Raw genomic sequence first — 23,722 nt, 5'->3', positions numbered from 1 at the left:
AAAGCTATACATTTCTCAGGTAAGTTCAACTGAAGTTTGTTCTTTGTTCTTTATTTCTTTGCCATTTTCGAACCTACATTTTAATTTTCCCCTGTTTTTGTTGGCTCATTATCCAATGGCTTCTGTCCTGCCCCCGAAAGGCTTCATTTCCTTGCCATTATCCGAGGCAATTTGGGCTTCTGAAATGTTGCATTTTACATATTACTTTTCTTGATATATGATACTGATTTCATGGCTTTTCATATGAATTTTCATATTACTTTTATGGCTGCTTTTCATATGACTTGTAGCCTTAATTTTTGAAAAGGCTAGTTAACAAATTATTCTCTTTAGTTTGATATTAGAAAAGTATTTTGTACTAAAGGCTGATGTGTCTATATCTAGAACATGGATAAAACTTGGATGAAGATTAGCAATAGGAAGGACAAGGCTTATGAACTCGGAGTCAAAAATTTCCTCAAGTTTGCATATTCTCAAAAAGTTGAAAATCAGAAAATCCCATGCCCATGTACACAATGCAATAATTTTTGTAACCAAACTAAAACAGTTGTGGAGGATCATTTATTGACTCAAGACATTCGTAAAAGCTACACAAGATGGATACACCGTGGGGAACAATTTCGACACCAAAATTGTGGGGATAGTACTGAACATGGGGATGGAGAGGAGGATAGTGATACTGAAGATTTAAATGACATGTTGCACGACATTGGGACAGCACAATGGGGGGACAATTGGGCTGGTAGGGAAGAATCAACAGATGATAGTCTAAATGAGAATCATAGTGACACAGATAACTTTCTTAAATTGTTAGAAGATGCAAAAAAGGAGCTGTATCCAGGGAATCATTTTTACTCAAAGCTATCCTTTGTAGTCACTTTGCTCCATTTGAAAACAATGAGCGGGTGGACTATAAAGTCCTTCAATGCATTGCTGGAAATTTTTAGGCATGCACTACCTCCTGAAGCCACAGTTCCCAAGTCTTTTGCTGATGCTAAGAAGCTCATTCGAGACTTAGGTTTTAAATCTGAAAAAATCCATGCTTGTGTCAATGATTGTGTTCTCTTCCACAAGGAAAATGAAAATTTAGACACTTGTCCAAATCTAAATTGTAAAGAACCTCGCTACAAGATGGCAGGTTCAAGAGTTCCACGCAAAGTTTTGCGTTACTTTCCTTTGAAGCATAGGCTGCAACGATTATATACCCACAAAGAAATAGGTTCAGATATGAGATGGCATAAAGAAAAGTATGTGCATGATGATAACATCATGCGGCATCCAGCAGACAGTGAAGCATGGAAACACTTTGATAGGTTGCATCCGGACTTCGCCGTTGATCCTAGAAATGTGAGGTTAGGTCTTGCAACTGATGGTTTCAATCCTTTTGGGACCATGAGTAGTGCTTATAGCATCTGGCCTATTTATCTAGTGCCATACAATCTGCCCCCTTGGAAGTGTATGAGAGATCCTTTCTTTTTCCTATCAATGCTAATTCCTGGGCCTAAATCCCCGGGAAATGAGATTGATGTTTACATGGAGCCTCTAATAGATGAACTGAATGAAATGTGGCTTGGTGTTGAAACATATGATGCATATAGTGGCAAGAAATTTGACCTCCGGGCAGCTTTACTATGGACTATAAATGATTTTTCAGCTTATGCAATGCTGTCCGGATGGAGTACGAAAGGGTATCAAGCATGTCCTATTTGCATGGTTGAGACAACTTGCGTACATTTACCACACCGAAAAAAGTTGTGTTACACAGGTCATCGCCGCTTCTTACCCATTGACCATTCTTGGCGGCGAGAAAAAAAACCTTTCGATGGCAATGTGGACTTTAGGAATCCTGTTGTACCTTTATCTGGAAATGAAATTTTGGATCAGGTACAAAATATGGAGATAAATTTTGGGAAGACCAAGGCGCAATCCAATGCAAAGAAACGCAAGCGTTCTGAGAGTGGTTTGAACTGGACAAAGAAAAGTTGTTTCTTTGAGTTACCATATTGGGCAGACCTCCTTCTTAGGCATAATTTGGATTTAATGCATGTGTCAAAAATATCTCAGAGGCTGTCATTGCCACAATTATGGATATTGAAAACAAAACCAAAGACCACTGGTTGTGTCGTCAAGATTTGAAGGATTTGGGTTTGAAAAAAGAGCTACATTTGATTCCAAATGGCGACTCTTATATCATGCCACATGCCTGTTACAGCCTAACCAAGGAGGAGAAAAAAAAAGTATGTGAGTTCTTGAATTCTGTCAAATATCTAGATGGGTTTGCCTCAAACATTTGCCGATGTATAAAGAATGGCCAGTTTCAAATTTCTGGAATGAAAAGTCATGACTTCCACATTTTTATACAAAGGCTACTCCCACTTGCAATCCGTGGAAGTTTAACAAAAGAAGTTCGGCAAGTGCTATTCGAGTTAAGTGAATTCTTCAAAAAATTATGTGCTAGAACATTACATAGAGAGGTTCTGGAGGAGTTAGGCCAAAAAATTGCAGTCATCTTATGTAAATTAGAGAGGTTGTTCCCTCCAGCTTTCTTCGATATAATGATGCACTTGATGGTTCACTTGCCTGCTGAAGCTATCCTTGGCGGTCCAGCTCAATATCGTTGGATGTTCCCATTTGAGAGGTAGAGAGTTGTACATATAGCCTTGTAAGTTTTTTTTTATTAAAGACCACTGCAATCTTCTAATTTCTTTTATTTTCCTTTGAGAAAGACATATGACAGTGCTGAAAAGTTATGTTGGGAATAAGGCCCGGCCAGAGGGATGCATTGCTGAGCGGTACATAGATAAAGAATGCTTGACATTCTGCTCTATGTACCTAGACAATATTGATACGATATTCAACAAGCCTGAACGAAACAATGATAGGGGATATAATACTGGTGAATTGTCCATTTTTTCATGCCCTGGTCGTCCATTTGGAGGGCCCAAAAGGGGCAATTTCCTTGACTCAGAGCTGGAAAAAATTCATACATTTATATTGAACAATTGTGATGAGCTTGAGAACTATATAAAGTAAGCTTTTAATGTTAATTAAAGCTTGTACCTTTGTTCTATATTTTGATATGTTCATAAAAAATTTATGGGTTTATTGTTTTTGTCTATAGTGCGCATAAAATGGAGTTGGAGGCAGAGAGTGCTGAAAATGTGGACCAAAGGCACGATAGAGAATTTGCAAAATGGGTTAAACAGCGTGTATGTTTGTAGTGTCATTTGAACAGCCTACTTTTTTTTATCTCTAATACAATAAATTACTGATTTAGGTGAAATTGTCCTTACTAGGTTATGTATGGCAGCGAGGCTTCCAATGGCGAGCTTCGAGCATTAGCATTTGGGCTAGACAACCGAGTTTGCATGTATACGGGCTACATGGTTAATGGGTATAGGTTTCACACGGAAAATCGGGAAAGGCAAAGAAAGACTCAAAACAGTGGTATTGTAGTTAGAGGTGAGCATGGTAACAATATGATCGATTTTTATGGTGTGATACAACAAATTATTGAAGTAAGATACTGGCTCGAGAAAAAAAAGGTTATAGTATTCAAGTGTGACTGGTGGAAGACCGATGATAGTGCTGGGATGCAAGTGGACAAAGAATGGGGTATCACAAGTGTCAATTCGTCCAGAAAATAGTATGAAGACCAACCATATGTCCTCCCTCAACATGTTCAACAAGTCTTTTATCTTGAAGACTTGAAACTAGGCAAAAACTGGTTTGTCGTCGAGAGGTTCAGTCCAAGGCACTTGTATGATGTTCCTGAAGATTTAGAAAAAGAATCAATTGTTGAGGAAATATATCAAGAAGAAGCAACTGGGGATTTCACTATTATAATAGACCTTGACAATCCACCATTACTTTCAAGAGAAGACAATGAGATACCGAAGGCTGTACCTTCATCCATTGTACATGCTAAGAAGTCAAAAAATAACTCAAATGGCACCTTTGAAGACTTCATTAATGATGATGATGAAGTGACTGAACATGAGTCTAACAATGAGGAAAACGAAGAGGAGATTCTTAGTGATAATGACATCGATTCGGAATAGGTGAAATTGATGAGGACTACATGACACTAAGTTTAATCTCTTTAACTCCGGCTAACTAGTTTTTATTCCTAAATTATACTATGCTGTAACACTAACTTCTTGTTACTTTTAGATGGCTGGACCAGGAAAGTGAGGCCAAATGCTGCAGAGAAAAGCTCAAGGTGCACAATAGCCTGCAATACCTAATTCAGTTGGAAGCAATCAACCAAGAAGTGCATCCAAGAGTGTATCCTCAGAGAATGCAATATTTGTCACTCCAACTTCTTCATCTAGAGAAATTGCTAGTGAGAGTAGGATGATACACCCTCAGATATCTGAGTCTCGTGCATCCGGAGAAAATGAGACTATTCCAGTTTCGGATGAGCAATAAAATGGTAAGTTAGACTTCATTTTCACGGCTGAAATTAAAAACCAAGTTTCTATTTCATGACTAACTTTGTTAATGTGGTCAAAGTAATGTATGGACTGATATTTGTTAATAGCTATGCTGCTGTCAGCAAGAAGAAGAGGACGTACACGAAATCTATCATTATCAAAAAAAAAAAGAGGCTAATGAGACGCTCACCATTGAAATTGATGATTGTATTTGGCGGATTGTTGGGAAGGATTCTCAATACTTCATCACAGAAGGGGGTTGTGTTGTTAGGAAGGCTGCTAGGCTTAATGTTCCAAAGTGGTCCCATTTCAATCCCGGTGACCGAGAAGGCATATATAGCACGGTTACGGTATTTGTTGACCTGCTAATACTCTAATTTCATCCAGAAAGTATGAGAGATTTTACTGCTTTAGATTTGCACTACTTTTGCACTCAAATCTTCCTTAGATTTAATATGTCATTTTCACATAGATTTGCTTGGTTTTAAGTAGATTGCACTGTTATTGTAGGATGACTTTCGATTTCCAGAGCACATCACCTCAAAAACTGCTATTAATAGGCAGTTAAACACACAATATCGAAACCATCGATATCGGCTTCACAAGTATTTTCAGAGTTTTGAATTAAGGCAAGAAGCATTGAGGCAACTTCCTGAAGGTGTGAGTGAAGAAGATTGGAAGTGGCTGGTCAGCTACTTTGAAAATGATGAATTTAAGGTTAGCTTGTCAAAATAACCTATCCTTTTATTAAATTTCAGATTTCACTTCACAAATTTGCTAATCTTTGTCAGTTAAAATTTTCACTAATTTGTGGCAGAAAATTAGTGAACGTAACAAGCAAAATCGTGCCAAAAATGACTGCCACACTACTGTTGGCACAAAATCGCTTGCAAGAGTTGTTGAGGAAAAGGTAATCTGAAACCCAGCCAACACTTGTACATGTACATCCTTTTTGTCATATGACTAAAAATGAAAAAATTGAAAATTTGGACAGAAAAGGAAAGAAGATGTCGAGCTTTCAGAGATAGACATGTTTGAGTTAAGTCGAAAGTCAAAGAAGTCAAGGGGCTGGTAAATGACAAAGCAAAAGAGACCTTGGTGAGCTGTTTCACTTGGATAATGGATTTTTAAATTATTGACATCCATTCCAGCTACATAATGATCATATTTTTTACTTGCCTAGGACAAAATGAGGGAATTGCAGGCTACAACTTCAATGACTAGCAAGGAAATATGCGAGCAAGAACTTGGTTACATACCTGGACACATTCGCGGTCGTAGTGCAACTAAGAAGCAAGCTGCTGAGGTAGAACGCTGGAGGCATGAGATTGAGGACAGCCGAAAAAGAGCAGATGAAGCAGAAAAACGAGCTGCAGAAGTAACTCAACAATTCACTGCTCAGCAAGAGTTGATTAAGACCTTGCAACAGCAACAAACAGAAACAAGAAGCCTGTATGATGAGTTAGCTAACCAGCTGAAAAACTTGCGCAAATAAGCAACTTCTGTGTCAGGTATAAATAAATTGTTTGCTCTTCATAGTTATTACAATTGAGGCACTTGAATTCTGGTTCTACAAAATAGAGATTCATTTTTAATACAATTGGGTTGCTTGATGGCACTTGAAATCTAGTTCCACCAAATCTGATTCCTATTTAATGCAATTGAGTTGCTTGAGCCTGATTTAGGTGCTTGAAATCTTGTTCATGTTTAATTACAGCCATTGAGGTGCTGGATGTTGCAACCAAAACTTTAGTGTTTTTAAAGCAAAGGTGTTTGAATGTTGGGATGTATTCCACTTTTTTCTTTGTCGAACTCATCTAAATTTTTCTATATCAGAATTTTTTTTTTGTGCTAAGGAAAAAGAGGCACATGTGATTGTGTGTGTGTGTGTGTGTGTTTTTTTTCTTGATATACTGTGTGGTTCACAATCATCTAGGCTCTCAATGATTTTAGGATTTTATTGTTGTTATTGTTATTGTTATTGCATATATATTTGTGAACATGCAAATATTTATTGTGTTTGTATTGTTATTCTATATTTCACAGAATATACATTCAATGTCTTATTTGCTATAATTTCACTTTATTTTTGTGTTAAGCAATTTACTTAGATTGCTATAATTTCAAATTAGAGTGACATTAGTTTTTATAATATGGTGCCTATCTAGAAGTGTAGTTCCAGTTTTAACACCAGTGCTCATTGCTTCAATTTTGGTAACGTGTAGGTTCTAACACGATTCCCAAGAAGAAGAAGCCAGTCATTGCTGTGGAGATGGTTTTTGATTTGAAGACTACAAGGCCTATCGTGCTCATGTTTTGTTCTAGATGGGAATCGTGCTCATATTTTTGTATAGAACTTTACTACTCTCTATTGTGGATGGGAAATCACTAGTATTGTAACTGAATGGCTTATTTTGGATGGTGCATGGTTTATGACTCATTTGAGGCAACATTTATATATATATGTATTTGGGTTGATCTTCTATTGGAAATGAATGTTGGCTTTCTTTTCGTATGTTGGCTTTTTTTTTCTCCTTGCTACTCAATGAACGTTTTGTGATTGTTGGCAGCTATGTTGCGTAATTAACATTAGATTATTGCTTTTTACAAAAAAAATAAATGACAATAAAAAAGTTGTCACTGCCAACAAGTTTCACTAGTGACACCAGAAAGTCGTCACTTTTTATGGATGGAAAACAATGACAACAAAAGTCGTCACTGAACGGAAGCATAATGTGACAACTCCAAGGGTTGACTATGACAAGAATTTAGCCAGCTTAGTGACAATAAAAGTCGTCACACAATGTACAACAATGAGTGACGACAAGAGTCATCACAAAAGCGAAATCGTTTGTGACGACTTTCAACAGTCGTCACATGGACCCCCTTTTGTGACATAGAACTAGTGACAGCTCTGTGACAGCAGTAAAAGTCGTCACTGACTTTTTTTGTGACGACTTCTGAATTTTTAGTGACGACTTTCGCCTGTCACAGAAACGCAATTTTCTTGTAGTGAATAAGTTAGAAATTGCGATGACCAAATATCTTGAATCGGTAATTGCTCGTGATAAAGGAGTGAGTGAAGAATTAAGGTGGCGTTCGGTAAGAGGGATTTGGAATGGAGAATTGGAATAAATCACATAATTGTTGTTTGGATTATTACTATCAGAATTGGGATTTTAGAATCATATCTAAACATTTGGAGTTTCCCAATTTCCTAGTGACCTTGAGAGTTTTTGACAAAATCCAAATCTGATTCTTGTTTAGAAACGGGGCCCATCTCGCCACCTATTAAAAAATTAATATATAATTATATATCATATATATTATAATCATAATAGTTTATTATAATTATATATTTTATTATAATATTAGTATAATTATATAATATATTTATAATTATTACAATATACTTATACTTATTATAATATAATTCTAATAATAAATATATTTATATTTATATTTAAAATTATATATAATATATTATATAACAATATATTTAAATTAGTTATAAATATGTATTATATGTGCATATAATTATAATATATATGTGTAAATAATAATATATTATAAAATTATAATTATAGTTATTATTATAAATATAATAATTTATTATATTTAATATGTAATATATATTATAATTATATAATATATTAGTATAATTAATATTTTTATATAATATAATTATAATTATATAATATATTAGTATAATTAATATTTTTATATAATATAATTATAATTATATAATTATATAATTATATTTAATTATATATAATATTTAATTTAATTAATTATAAACTTATAATAAGATATTATTAGTTATATATATTATATAATGTGTATCAATATATGTAATATAATTGATATTATCAATTATACTAATAATTATACATGGTTACTAATAAAAATTATTAATTAGTTATACTAAATTTACTAATATATTTAATTAGTACAAATTTCTTATATGTGACGCCCCCACTTCTCCCTAAGGCGAACCAAATAGTATCCGCGGAACGCCTGCCTAACTCTCGTCAGGATTCAAGTAATTCCATTCAAACTTATTATCGATCTACACAACACAAGTAAAACTTAAATACAGTAAATACGGAAGCGTTCAAGCATAACAATCGTCATCCATTATCCAACCCGCATATCGGGTGTTCAAAACACATCTTAAATCCCAACTATACATCACGCCCCAAAAGTTACATTTCAAATCCAAAAGTACAATCCAAAACCAAGACATAGCCAAAATATAATAGAAACCCTAAACAAAAACGCATCAGGAAGGTTTCTTCAATACATCTCCGAATTCAATCCTGTTAAGGAAAACAAATCTACAGGGTGAGCAAAACGCTCGTGAGGCCAAGAACACACATGCAAGCACGTAGTCCAGATAACAGTCCAAAATAACAGTCCAAGAGATAATTACAAGTAATTAATAAAGCCAGTGAAAGTAAGCAGAAACAATTCAAGGATATAGTAGCTCTCAGGAGTTAAGTTTCACTTGCTTTGCCAGTTCATTCGTATATCTTCCCGCGATGACTCTCTGTCAACCGAGTTGATATTTCCAAACCGTAGATCACCCCTTACTTCTCATCCGTCCACCCTACACCACTTCGGGCCCGCACGACATTTATAAGGCTATACTCCACGAGTATGCCAAACAAGATCTCTCAAATAGATCAAGTTTATCATGTGATTCTCATGGCTCACCAAGGTTCCCGACCAGGCCCATGCCGGCTCGAGTTTCAAGGTCGGCCTATGAGTTTGGGCGTCCCCCATGTATCATGTAAGTGCCGAGGAGATTCACTCCAACGACGTATGCAGCCATAGCATACCATGTCATGTAATAAAGCATTCGTCAGGTTTAAGCATGTATTTCAGGTCATGTAAACCAGGCAAAACATGTTAAACATGAGTCATTTGTTTCAAATGAGAACGAGTGCGATAAAGTACACACTCGACTCCATTTTCAAAATCAAGTAGGCTAAGCATGTAATCAGGTAAGCCAAGCATGAATCAATCCCATAGAGTTCAAGTAGCCATACACTTGACACTCACCGAGCAAATCAAGAAGAAATATTTTCTGGAAGTTTAAGTGTTCACAGTAGGATCCTCTTGAAGGTCCCCGAGTGCACCTGAGCAAAATATATTGTATTATCATTCACGTGCCCCAATTATCAAGGAAGATTGTATGTTAGTACAATCTAAGGAAATTTCAAGAAAAAGAACCTCAATTACTCGTAAATCGAGGTTCAATTAGAGTTTCTTAAAGTACAAGAGCGATCGAGTTTTCATTTCAGGAAATCAAGTATAAAATGTTCAAGTAATATCGAAGGAATAAGGGGTGCTTGAAAACTCCCTTCCTTTGGAATTCGGAAAATTTTCGGTTTTGATATGATATTTTAAAAAATCGTATCTCACATTTTACATGTCAAAAATTGTAAAACTTGGTACCGTTGGAAACCTTTTTGAAAGCACTAAAAGTTCTTAGAAGACACTTTTCCATGATTCTAAATGGAAGACATTCAAAAATGGGCTCAAAGTTACTGTTTCAGGGTACTTAAGGTTGTGTTGGGGTTGGTTTTTCGCTAACTTTGGAAATTCGGTAAAATTCACTCATTGCAAACCAGCCCTTGACATTTATAACTCAATTAGAGTTTCAAGTAAGGTTTAGGACAGAACAAGCGGATCAAGAATCGGAGTTTCGAGCACCGAGATACGGTAGCTCAAAATTGGGGAAAATTCGAGACTGTTGAACAAATTCCAGATTTGGGTTTCCGACTTTGGATCTTTAGTTAAGTGTCGAAACGGACTTGGATTGGTACCAAATTTGACAGTATAATACTCCTATATAAAGGGTATCTCTCTATCAAATTTCATGAAAAATACCTTCAGGAAGGTAGTCAACTATCCAACCAAAGTTTTGAAAAATTCTTAAGGCATAACTGCCTTGAACTTCTTGTTCTTCATTTCCAAACATTTGGCCAAGGAAAATCCTCCAAACATGGTTCATTTGTGTAGGAAAGGCCTAAGGAACATACATGGTACATTTGGTAGGTGTTTAACACCACGAAACTCAATTAGCAAAACCACTCCAAGTCTTGTCTCAAATCAGTCCAAAAGTTGGGGTTTTCAAGAACAGGGCAGTCTCCGTATTTTAAAGAGTGGTGCGGCTCACACACATGGAACCAGAACATGAATTTTATACCGTTGGAAAGATAGGAATGTCTAGTTTCAAATGCCGCTAACGGCACTTGATTTTGACATCGGAGAACGGAGTTATGGACGAAATACGAACACTGGTCTGAGCATTACGGGATCAGTTTCCAGATTACTAGCTTTGGGAAATAAATTCATTTGACCAACCAAAACTCAGTATTTTTCAATGAAAATTTTTATACAACTACTACAACATGTAAACAACACAATCAAGCCATTAAATCCTCAAATTTTTGCATTAAAGTGGCCAAACAAAATAGGGGCAAAATGGTCAGATTTGGCCTTTGCACCCATCTTGAGTTTCCATCAATTTTCCACCAATAATCCAGTAGTTTAAGCACTAATCCAACATTATAAACATCATCAAGCATGAGATCAGCCTCCAAGACAAAGGTGGGAGTTCATAGAGCTCACCCATTTCATTTTACACCATAAACAAGTCATCCACATGAATATCCAAGCCTACAAGTGTAAATCAACTCTTATAAACCAAGTTTAGAGTGTTAGATCACTATATACCTCCTTGGTGTGCTTAAGACCAGAATTTCGGCCCTCCTTGAAGCTCCAAGAAACCGTGAAAGCTCCTCCCTTTTGAAGTTAGATGGACTCTCCAAGTAATAAGCTAGGTGGTCTTCAATTTTGGTGTGAATCTATGAAGGTTTGGTACAAGAATTGAAGATGAAAAAAAAAGGCAACTCCTGTGTAGTATTTCCAGCTGATGTTCGGCCAAGAGAGAGACTAAGAGAGAGTATGTTTGGTCCAAATTTAGCTTCCTAAGGAAGATACAATGTGTGGTGCAAAAATCACCTCAAAGTCAACTCTCAATAGTGCGCGTAGAGCGCGTTTGGGCTCGATTTTCCCTCGCATTTGTTTCACTAGTGCACTAAACCTCTAATGCACTTATATTCATATAAATATTATTCACTCTTAATTGTCCCAAAATAATGGTCTAAAGTTCCTCAATTAAGCGCACGCGTGAAAACGCGTATTTCCAATTTAGGCGCGATAAAAATGTAACCTTCAAGAAATTCTTATAACGATCGTACCACTAACTATCACTTGAGTACTTAAACCTAAAATTACCTATTTTAAGACCATTGTACATGTCTCCAATTTTCCGAGTTTATTGTACTCCCAATTGGCTAAAGTTTTCAGACACGTTTTCACTATTTACATTAATCGAGCTTCCCAAAAAAATAAATTTTGAAACAAGTCACCTTAAAAATATAATGAAGTCATAACTCCATGTATTTAAGTCTAATAAGGCTAGAAAATAATAATCGAAACAAAAATCCAAATAAATAATTAATTAAGCCAAAATTAGGGATTTAAAAATAATAGATTTTCGAGTCCTCACATTTTATCTATTCCAAACCTAGAATGAATGATCCCACATCCGAATCCGATTCTAAGATGCGAACCAAATACCACCTAAGATTATTACATACTTGTTTGATGCCATCTACTAGTCAATGGAAGAAAGGAACTCATGTGTTTAAGGATCACTCTACTTACGACGGTTATCAAGATTACAAAAAGGATGAAATAGTAAAACGGGTTACAAGATTTTATCCTCCTTAAACAGACATGACATGTTGAGCCAACAACAATAAACAAAGGTGCCATTCAGAGGCAACCCAATTAATTTTGATTTAGTTTATTTTGAATTTAATGTTCTTTGTTATTGTTTATTTTTTATCTTAATTTTGCTGGTATTATAGTAATATTATTTTTTTTTTGGGCAGGAAATAAGGTTCTATCATATGTGATGCACAAGTGATCTCAATGGCAAAAGATTTCAAAATTTGACAAATTAAAATTTATAGCACATGTCATGCTTTGTTACAGTGATGTTCCTCGGAAAATTTCAGAAGACTTTACTCTAAAAAGCATGCCTCACATTTCATAAAGGGTCTTCTGATATTTTTATCAGAAAACTGAATTACAAGGACCGCAGCCCACACTTTAAAGACAAGAGACTTCGTTTATTTAAAAGAAAAAAATTTTTATTGAAGATTAGTGTCTAGAAGTCCAACTAGGGATGGCAATGGGGCGGGGGACCCGTTGTCAAATAACTCCCCCCGTCCCTCGCCCCTTGCCCCCCATCCCCAGCCCCGTTTCCCCCGCGGTCCCCCGCGAGGAAAGAAATCAACTTACGAAAAGCAAAACTCTCCTCATATGTCCAAGCATTTTTGAGAACTAACAGGAGAGAGGAAGAATTCCCAAACACTAACCAAAAATACCAAGAACAGTTAAAATCCAGAAATAACAAAAGGCAAAGATCAATGGAAAACATAAAAGAGAAAATCAGCAAAATGAAGGGAAAAACAAAGCCATGGTTGTTGGAACTGCTTATAAACGATATCATAGGCCATGGAAAGAATTCTTGTTCTATTAGGCTCTCGTATTTACATTTTCATTAAGGCTTTTAGACAAACATCTTTTCATAGGCCATGGTTGTTACTTACTTTTGTGTGTGTGTATGTGTGTGTGTATTTTTTTTACGCGGGGGCTGCCCCATCCCCCGCCCCATTTTAAGGAGGGGGTAAATATTTCGCCCCTATCCCCATCCCCCGCCCCGCCCCATTTCTACCCCCGCTGCCCCCATTGCCATCCCTAAGTCCAACCTTTTGTACGAACTAAAGTCTGTTGACCGACTCCCACTGGCATGCAATCTCTTCTGATGTTCTTTCCTATTATGAGTCTATTTTGACTCGGATACAGTAGTTAGATAGGAGGATGGCAAATATAGAGCAATGTTTTCAGAACCGGACCGGACCGGCCGATTCGATCGAGAACCGGACATGCCACCAGTCCGATCCAATGCTAAAGCCGGAAGTTCATGGAAAACCGTTGAAAACCGGATGAACCGTAAACCGGCAGTTTTTTAAAATTCTTCTACAAAGCATTAAGAATGATGTAGCTCCGATTCGAACCTGGGTCTCCAAGTTTGCTTATGACAATCTTACCGCTAGACCATAGTTGAGTTTGTTGAGAATTCTACTTGACTAATAAATATATTAAAACATCAAGTAGAGAAAAAGCAAAGTGCATCAGTACTGCAGACGAACTTTTCTAAATTTTCTTTCCATCACTTTCTTTCTCGGCTTCATCAGGCGGCGCTCTCTAGTTCTTCTCTTGATTTTTTTTTCAATTTTTTCTTCTTAAGCATTTTAAACCCAAATATCCACAACAAGATTTTCTCAAGTCTTCACCATTATTATCAGGTTATCATCTTTAGCAGATTGTAAACAAGTTGGAAATTTCAACTTTTCTTGTTTTCCATCATCTTGGTAAGTTTAATTTTTCTCTTTTCAAGGTTTTTTTACTATATTATTATCTTTTTTTTTGCATTTTCTTCTTTTTCTCCCCAATTTTCATCTGTTTCTCTAATTTTTGTTTTATTTTTATTTGATTAATTAAGGATGAAATTTTTGCAAAAGTAGCGCATCTCCGTGTAGGAATTGGGTAGGAATTACAAATAATAACATTGGGCTGGTCAAAAATATAGTAGTTGACACATAATCGAAGCTATTGATCATTGAATTTAATATAACATGTTAATTAGTGATGTTTAGTAGCAATTAATTTTTTATGTGTTTAACTGTATATTTGTTTTTCAAAAATTTTTAGTTTTTTTTTTAGTTTGAGCAATTAGATTTATATTTTTATAATAAAATATTAACTTTTGCAGGTTAAGTTGATGAAATTGTGAAGGTAGTTTTGTTGCTTATCATGCCACTGATGGAAGTTTGTTATTCAAATGGTTTGTCTTGAGTTGAATTCTTTTATGGATTTTTTTAAGGATTGTAAAAGAATTTCAATATTTAATTTATTTATTTTTTGTGTTTTTATTTGTGATAATTGGTGAACATTTGGATTGTATCTATTTATGTTTGTAATGAATTTATGAAAACTTGTAGTGAATTATGATATTTTAATTATGTTTATCATTCCATGTTTTATGTATAACTTTTAGGAAATTTATTATTATCTCAACTTAAATTTAGTTACGTTGGTAAATGCATTTGAGAAACTTAAGTTATCGATAACCATATTAAATTGTACATTAGCTGACAAGTTCAAGTGTAGAATGAAACCTGCTTAGTTAAAAAAAAAAAAAAAAATAGTGAACCTGTGAACCGGCCGGACCGGTCAGACTGCGAACCGGCCACCTCCCCGGTTCGCTGACCGGTCCGAGTTTAAAAACATTGATATAGAGCACCAAAATTCGATATTGGCCAAGAACCTCGCAGCATTGTTTGCCCACTTTGGTTTTCATCTCCCAACTCCTCCAGATGCTTAATGTTCTTCAATCAAGGGAGTCCTCTACCTTTCCTTTTGATTCTTAAATTTCTGTCATTGAGAACAATGCCTAATTTACGTGTGGACGAGGGGATATTTTGGCATTGATTTTTAGTGTTAGTTTCAATTTTAGTTTGTTTAATTTTGCAACTTCCTAGATTTTCCTCTTATTTTCAAAAAGAAAAAAATTGATTTTTAGTGTTTTTACGTTGAGTTTTAGTGTTAGTTTTTAATTCTAGTTTGTTTAATTTTGTAAGTTCCTAGATTTTTGTCTTGTTTTCAAAAAGAAAAAAATGATTTTTAGTGTTAGATTTTCTTAGCCTTTTTGTTTAATTTTAGTGTGCAAGTACCATTAGTGTACTTTTGCTAGCATGAGTAATTTATTTCTTAGCAATTGATTCATTTGATAGATGTGCAAAAGTTAATACGAGTTTAACTAGATAACTGAGCTTTTGAGCCTGTTGAGCATTTTATTAATCATTTATGCTCACTTTCTCTTATTGAGTGGTTATCACATATGAATATGATATTCTAGAATTTACTTTGTTATGCATGTCAAGACCATATTTTTGAATTTGATGCATTAAAATGACAAGGACACATAGGATTAACCCTTTTTGACTTTAGTAAAAAACTCACCTTTATTTTAAATATTATCCTTAGTGAACCCTTTTGAGCCTTTAACATTTTCTCTGTTCATTTTCGATAAATATTACCTAAACCTTCTTGTTTTGAACCTCTTGTTTGAGCCTTTTCAAGAGGTGTTAGAATTTCATTGCATGAAACTTAATGAGTATTGTTGCGAGGTGATGTTTGAAAATGGCGAGTGCTTACTAGCATTCTTGTTTTGATGTTATTCATGTGAAAAAAATTGAAAAAAATGAAAAAATGGAAAAAATTTGAGAAAAAAAAAGAAAAAGGAGAAAAATAGGAAAAGAAAGAAAAAAGTGTAGTGATGGTGTTGTGGTTGTTATGAATCACTATGTTTGCACTTGCTGATTTACTGAAGTTTTGAAGTGCCTTGGGCAATGAATGTATGCAAAAAAGGTGATTGAATTCATGCAATGATTTCTCACATTTTTTGGACATATTTACACCCAAATTTTCTTTTTTTTTTTTTAACCTTTACCCGAGCCCTGTTACAACCCCTGGTAAAGACCCTTTGATTTTTGCATTTAAATTCATTATATAGTGGTGGACATATGATATATTTGCAAACCTATGGTAATGTCAGCCCATTGTATTGATTTGAGAGTTAATTAATCCCTAAACACTTAAAATGGATTTTGCCAAACATATATTGACTCGAGTTGAAAAAAAGTTGAAATTGGTGAAAGATGGCAGTGGTGAATTTATTGATGCCACTAATTTTAGGAGATTAGTTGGATATCTAAGATATTTGACATCGACAAGGCATGACATTACTTTGGTGTTGGATTAGTTAGCAAGTTTATGGAATCTCTACGCCAATCACATTAGCAGGTAGCCAAGAGGATTTTAAAATACATTAGAGACACACAATCTGATGGTATTTTTTATCCATCTATTAACAATTCTAATCTTGTTGGCTTTACAAATAGTGATTGGACTGGTGACATGATTCAAAGGAAAAATACATTAGGCTATGCCTTTTACTTGAGTAATGGTGTATTTTCATAGTTTTCTTAAAAACAACAAGTTGTGCCATTATTTACAGCAGAAGCAAAGTATATAGCAAGTGCACATAGTGCTACTCAAGCATTATGGCTAAGAAGAATACTTTGATTTTCAACAACATAAACAAGTTGGTCCTACCAAGATCTATCGTGATAGCAAATATACTATTGAGCTGTCAAAGAATCTGGTATTTTGTGAGAGAAACAAGCACCTGGATATCCAATTTCATTTCATTCGTGAACTAGTTCAAGATCAAGAGATTTCCATTGATTATTTCAAAAGTGAAGATTAAGTGGCGGATATTTTCACGAAACCATTAAAGGTGGAGCTGTTTCTTAAATTGAAGAAGATGCTTGGTATAATGCAGTTTGAACACATTCGTTTATAGGAGGCAATATAGAATTATTAATCCAAAACTTTTTAGGATTTATTTATTTATTTAGAAAATTACTTATTTTATTGTTTAGTTGTGATTTCCTATTATTACTATGCTTTGGTAACTTAAATTTCAATAGAATTTTAGCACTTGACAGTCTATATAAAAACCGTAGCTTTTGGTCTAATGATGTAAGTGAAAAAGAAAAGATTCAGAGTGTTAAAAGAAAAGGCCTGCTAGTCTCGTTTCTTCGTTTTTGTCTTCTGTCCATAGGAACTCATTTGTCCTTTCTTGCCTGATTGATGTGCGAAGCTTTGGACTTGTTTTGTGTCCACTGTTTGTGATCTATTTGATTAAATATTTTGAGGGCCTACAGAAGTTCAAATGGGAGAACTGTCTGCATATTTTGAGGTCCCTATAATTCTTGATTTCCCACGCATTCATAGCCTCTTAATCATGCTTCAATTACTGAATTTAAGCAATCCCACTATTGGCAGAAGCTCAATTGCTCAACCCAGTGTCTATAGCAGTTTTCGGTTCACCAAACTCTCTCTCCCTATCTTTATTAGGGTAAACCAGTCGCTTTCGAGACATAAGCACTAAAGCTGACAAAAAAGCCCAAAACCCAACAATCCGCCCATTAATTTTAAAAGATGGGTTGGATCAGATGGGTTATGAATTTTTTTGGATTGGGTAAGAAAAACCTAACTGATTCATTGGACGGTTGGATTTTTTATTTGTTCACTAATATTCAACTTATTTAAAAGTAATTCAAAACAATAAATATAAGATTCAATACATATATCTCCAACCATTTGCATTTGGACATGTGTTAATAATTCATTGACCAATTTATATTCAAAATTCTCATATATATTTTTTCAATCAATTTTTTTTAATTTTTATTTGAAAGAAAAAAGAAACTTGAAATAAAAACCCATGTTTATTTTACTTTTACAACAATAGATAAATTTGCTCAACTTCTATAATAATTTATTATGCCTTTTAAGAGAATGTTGTTTTCCTCCCTTTTTTATTTTCTTGGGTGGTTGTTCTTAAGTTGCTATTTGGTTTTATTTGTTAATATTTTGTGTACGTAGAATAGAGTTTTAAATTTGTTCTAATTGTATTCTTCTACTTTTCTCTAACTTATTTTATTTCATTGTTAATAATTCCTCATCAATATTTTAATACAACAAATTATATTTATCTTACTTACATTTTCAAGCATAATATAATCTAGCATTCAATAATTTAAAGACATAGAATATTACAACTTACAATAAAGCAAATATGAATAGTAAAAGTGTTAATAAGTTCATTAAGTTGTGAAAAAAATAAGTTTCAATCAATTAGTAGTATTAAAAAGTAGAAAGTAAACAAAATTTTTTAGCTAATCTATTTAAATATACAATTTATTATCTAAAATTCACAATACAAGCAATATAAAATATTATTCTATTTATGATGTATCTCTAAGGAGTTTAAGAAGTGTGTGAAAGTGTGTTAGTGTGTGAAAATACATTTATGTATGTGAAAATGTCTCTGTGTTTGTGAAAAAAAAATCTTTTTGTGTATTAAAATGTATGTGAGAAAGTTTATATATCAAAATGTATTAATTAATATGTTGGATCATATTTGGGTCATGGGTTTAAGATGACCCTATGTGACACAATCCAAAATCAATCCAATCTAAAGTTGGGCGGGTTGGGTATAACCCTTTAATTGAAAACTCAATATTAACCCGCCCAATCCGCCCAATTGCCAGGTATAATAAGCACCAACCATGATCTCACAAATGGTATGATCGTAAATTCATGTTGCAATGAGCATGCCATGTTTGTATAATGATTTGCATCACTTTTATTATATTTTGAATATCCTTAAAGTGCCCCTAAAAATATCAAATGAAAATTATCTAACAGCTACACACTAACTCCTTTTTATAGGATATATAGGAAATTGTAACTCACTCATTTCAGTCGTTTATATTTTTCAAGGTGTGGATGATTTGGCCATTAAAACCCATGTTGTGCCCCTGACTTTAGATTTATGAAGAGTTAGGTTTTTTTCTCCCCATTCTATAATAAGCACAATTCCCTTAACTACGAATAAAACTATTTCTCGATTTTAAATATATAAGGCCTAATTGGACCTATTAAAAGATAAATGCCCATGTAATACCTCTAGAAAAAGGTCAAGCACTTCCTAAAGTAGTAGTAATCTACACATTCTTTAGTTCTTGAGTTTATTGTAAGACTTGCCTCTATTTGAGGTAATCATGACCCACCACATGATTGATTCTAAAGTGATTGATATCATAATTAATTAATTGATATTTTATCAATAATTAATTAGCATCTCCCAATAGATAATGATTGGTGATTGATATTCTGATTAATTGACTTGATATTTTGTCAATAATTAACCAGTATCTCTCATTTGTTAATAATTGATTGATATCTTTGTTAATTGATATCTTATTCAATCAATTAATCAATCAAATTAATCAATTAGTCAGAAAATGTTATTTTCAATTATGAATTTTGGCAAGATGTCCTTGATGGAAGGAAACCCTAGGGATTTTTGTATTTGCTAGTAAGGGTCCCTAGTCTAGCCTATAAATAGTCTGTGGTATTCCATCAATTATACACTTTTGACTGAGGCATAAGTTAGAAGATCTTTACCCTAAATTTTCCTTCTACTTTTCCTTCTTCTACATATTTTATTTTGTTAAAATAGACAAAAAGGAGTCAAAGACACAAGAAAAAATCAACTTGTACTTGACAACAATGGTTAGAGGTAAGTGCATTTAGATTTCCACTGCATAGTACATTCACATTGTCATGCCCCATTTTTTTTTAAATAAAATAAATCTAAGTATTTAGGTGTTAGAAAAATGAATTTCTTGATTTGAAAAATGAGTTCTTTTTTTTAGAGAATAAACAAAAGAAAAAGGGCCTAAAATGGGATTTAGAAAATGCGACAGTTTTGACCCAAAATAATAGTCTAAAAAGGATTTTTAGGAAAAATAGGAGTCGTCACTTGGTATTGAGTTAAGGTATACCAAGTCACCCAAAAATATGTTTTTTAATAATAAAAAATAAACAAAACCGTTTTAGATAACTCCAGATCTTCAAAAAATAAGAGAAAAGAGTTCGAGAATCACGGTTGAAGAAAGGGAAGGCAAAGATTTGATCTAAAGCACCCTTTCAACTTAACCAAGGTTAGTTGCGTGATTTAGTCGAAAATTTTTTTAATCTAACCTATAAAACTTATCACATTTGGATGTTTTTACATGGATGTAAATCTAGACCTAATAGATATCGAGAGGGTCGAAATATCTCTTCAAAATTTAATTAGTGCGAATCACATTAATTGTGATGCCCAAAAATGATTCTTAGAAGAGTTCACGAATATGCAAAAAATGAGACTAAAAAAAAAGAAGAATTATAATATATAAATATACGTGACCTAAAAAAGATAAATGCAACATAACGGGTATGGGGACAAAAATTCGTGACTCAATTTTTCCTTTTTTAGTAGAGGGGATACGAGCGTGCTAAGGGTAAAAAGCCATACTCGTCCATTTTTCATATTTGAAGGGTGATTCCTCTAATCTAATCAAACAAATGAACTAACCTACTTCTAATTTTCTAAATGAAATGCAAGTCTAAATGTCATGTTTGGCACACGTAGGGGTAAGGGAGATAATATGTAGAGGAAATATCATGCAATATGAGACAAAGACCCTAAAAATGAAAAAATATGCATGAAATGCGACGAATGTCACGCAAAAAGTGTGAATCTAGCACGAAAATGGCCTAAAGGGTGTGAATCTAGCGCGAAAATGGCCTAAAGGGTCTAGTATTGGACTAACCCATTTCTATAAGTTCTCACTAGCGTTGGACTAGTGAGAAATCGGGGGGAAAGGTCACAACTAGCATTTGACTAGTTTGGTGACGTCATGCATTTGTTATAACTAAATAAATCATATAAAGAATAATTAAAGCAAGTAAACACATAACTCACATAACACGTAGGCATGATATTTAGATGCAAATACCCTAAAGAAAACGAATAAACACATAAGCACACAAGTATGCAAGCGTACAAGCAAAGAAACGCAAATAAAAGCCTAACTATTACATTTGAGACCTTAACTACAATCTAAGGGGAGAATAAAAAGCTATCTATTACATAGACTAGCTAAATACAAGTTTTGAGCACCTATCTATTACAACTTGACATTTAAATGCTCACAAATAATCATCAAAATTAAATAGAATAAATGAAACTTAAAATGAATAAAATGAGTAATTAAAAGAAAAAGCACCGAAAATATGCAATCACATATAAGAAACACATTGAAGCAAAAAGAATTTAAAATAATAAAAGAGGTTACCTCTCTTGAAATTGTGGTTAAATAGGGTGAAATTTGCCCTAATTATACTCCAAAATCAACAAAATGATCAAGGTACCAATTTAATTATGAAAAAATGAAAATAATCATGAAATCTACCAATTACAGCACTTAAATGAAGTATAATTAAAAATTAAAGAAGAAAAGTAACTTATATTTAAGAAATCAAAACTGATAGGGACCTAATTACAAAAAATTAAGAAAGTTTTGGGGATCAAATTATAATTATTACAAAATTTAGGGATCAAAATGAAAGAAAAATAAAGTTTAGGGACCAAAGTATAATTAAATTAGGGACCTAATTAAAAGAAAACTAAAGTTTTTAGGGCCACAATGGGGATATTTGAGAGTTAGGGGGTTAAAATACAATTTTTCGAAAAAAAGCCATGTAAATGGTTCGAAGAGCTTTCTTCTTCTTTGCTGGTTTCTTATTCTGCAATTGGACTTTGGAAGCTTTTTTTGTAATTTCCCTTCGCACTCCATCAGACACAATCAAAACCCCAACCATCAAAATCACATAGCTCCATCATCAAGATTCAATCTTGGTATATTAACACGAAATTGTACAATAAAATCTAACCTACAATCCCACAAAAAATGAACAAAGAAAATGCAACAAAAGAAGGAAGAAAGAAAAAAAAATGCAGAGAGGACCAGATGATTTGGCATGGATTTAATCTAGATAGCAAACGGAGAGTGAAACACATCACCTTTGCTGCCTTTGGAGTCGAAACCTCAGCAGGAATCGGCAGGAAGAGGGTTGAAATTCCCCAAAATTTGAAAGAAACAGGTTGCAGGCTTTGGTGAAGGAGTGCGAACCTAGGGAATTTGGGGTCAGATTTGAAGGCGTTGTGGTCATATTTTCTGAAAAACATCAACATAAAACTTCCTCCCCTACCAACGTAGATTATCCAGAAGAAGAAATCTTCCTAAAATAAGAACTGATCAGTTCGGAAAATGGCTGGGAAGGTCCCCAAATCTCTAACCCTGGCTCACCTTTCTGCAGAAAAATTTCTGAATTTTTTTTTCTTCTTTTTCCTCCGTTTTTCTCTCTTTTCTCTTTGTATTTCTTTGTCCGCCACCTCTCCCTCGTTCTTCTTGGTTTCTAGGGCTGCATCTTATCCTTTTTATAGAGAAATCCAACCTCCAAACCCTCATCTCAAGGGTTGTTATGAAACCCATTTTTGTGGCATTTTTTGTGAGCCATTTGATCAAACTTCCAAGTGTCAAAACCCAAGATTTGTTTAAACGTGTAGGGCAATGAAATTAGGAGCAAAATGGACCCAAAAATTGCTCAAAAAAATTCGCAACCTCTTGTACTTAAAATTCTGGTTCTAGTAACAAATGAGGAGCACGCGCGTGGATGCTAAATTTTTTTTTTTAGACAAACTGCATTTTCATTGATTTTTTTTCTTTTCTTTTCTTTCTTTTCTTTCCTTTTCTTTTTCTGATTTTTAAAATGATTTTTTCTCAAGAAATAGAAATGAAACAAAAATAAATAAAAAGTAAAATGGTAAAATTTTAGTGTCTACAACTTGCCCCTCTTTGTCTGAATTTCGCAGAAACTTGAGACAAAAATGTAGACACCAAATTACTCACCTGTCTGGCTCAGCAGCAATCGAAATAGCTAGCAAAAAATCAATGAAACGGAAAACTTAAACCTAGAAAATAAAAGGAGTGGTAGGATGAAACCCAAACCTAACAAAATAAATGGCCGGTGGGATAAAACCCAAACCCGTCAAGATAAACAGTCGGTGGAATAAAACCCAAGGCCGATACGGTTGGTGGGATAAAATCCAAACCTAACTAAACAAAAAGGTCGGTTGGATAAAACTCAAACCCACCAAAATAAACGTTCAGTTGGATAAAATCCAAACCCGATACGGTTGGTGGATAAAACCCAAATCCAACAAAATAAAAAGGTCGGTGAGATAAAACCCAAACCCGATACGATTTGTGGGATAAAATTCAAACCCAACAAAATAAAAAGTGGGTGGGATAAAATCCAAATCCGCCAAAATAAACGTTCGGTGGGATAAAACTCAAGCCCGATACAGCTGGTGGAATAAAATCCAAATCCAACAAAATAAACGGTCGATGGTGGAATAAACCCGCCGAGGTTGGTGGAATAAAATCCAATCCCAACAAAATAAAACGGTCGGTGGGATAAAATCCAAACCCGTCAAGATTGGTGAGATAAAACCCAAATTCAATAAAATAAAAATGATTGGTGGGATAAACCAAACCCGTCAAGATTGGTGGAATAAAACTCAAACCCGACGAGGTTGGTGGGATAAAATC

General features: G+C 34.2%; 1 protein-coding gene and 1 long non-coding RNA gene across 3 annotated transcripts; both read left to right on the top strand.

The window, feature by feature from the left end:
- Positions 1-387: 387 nt before the first annotated feature.
- LOC113740802 (uncharacterized) lies at positions 388-2,136 on the top strand. Its single transcript, XM_027268322.2, has one exon. The coding sequence runs from the start codon at positions 388-390 to the stop codon at positions 2,134-2,136; it is 1,749 nt and encodes a 582-aa protein (XP_027124123.2).
- Positions 2,137-4,807: 2,671 nt separating this feature from the next.
- Positions 4,808-6,862, top strand: LOC140006060 (uncharacterized). 2 transcript variants are annotated; one of them, XR_011813642.1, is made up of 5 exons: positions 4,808-4,826; positions 4,966-5,153; positions 5,254-5,346; positions 5,431-5,947; positions 6,662-6,862. It is a non-coding gene; the product is annotated as an uncharacterized lncRNA (long non-coding RNA). The 2 variants fall into 2 exon arrangements; XR_011813641.1 differs by lacking the exon at positions 4,808-4,826 and having other exon boundaries at positions 4,912-5,153.
- The last annotated feature ends 16,860 nt before the right edge of the window (positions 6,863-23,722 follow it).

Source organism: Coffea arabica, chromosome 4e, assembly GCF_036785885.1.
Source record: "Coffea arabica cultivar ET-39 chromosome 4e, Coffea Arabica ET-39 HiFi, whole genome shotgun sequence".
NCBI lineage: Eukaryota > Viridiplantae > Streptophyta > Magnoliopsida > Gentianales > Rubiaceae > Coffea > Coffea arabica.
This window is presented reverse-complemented; position numbering and strand designations above follow the sequence as displayed.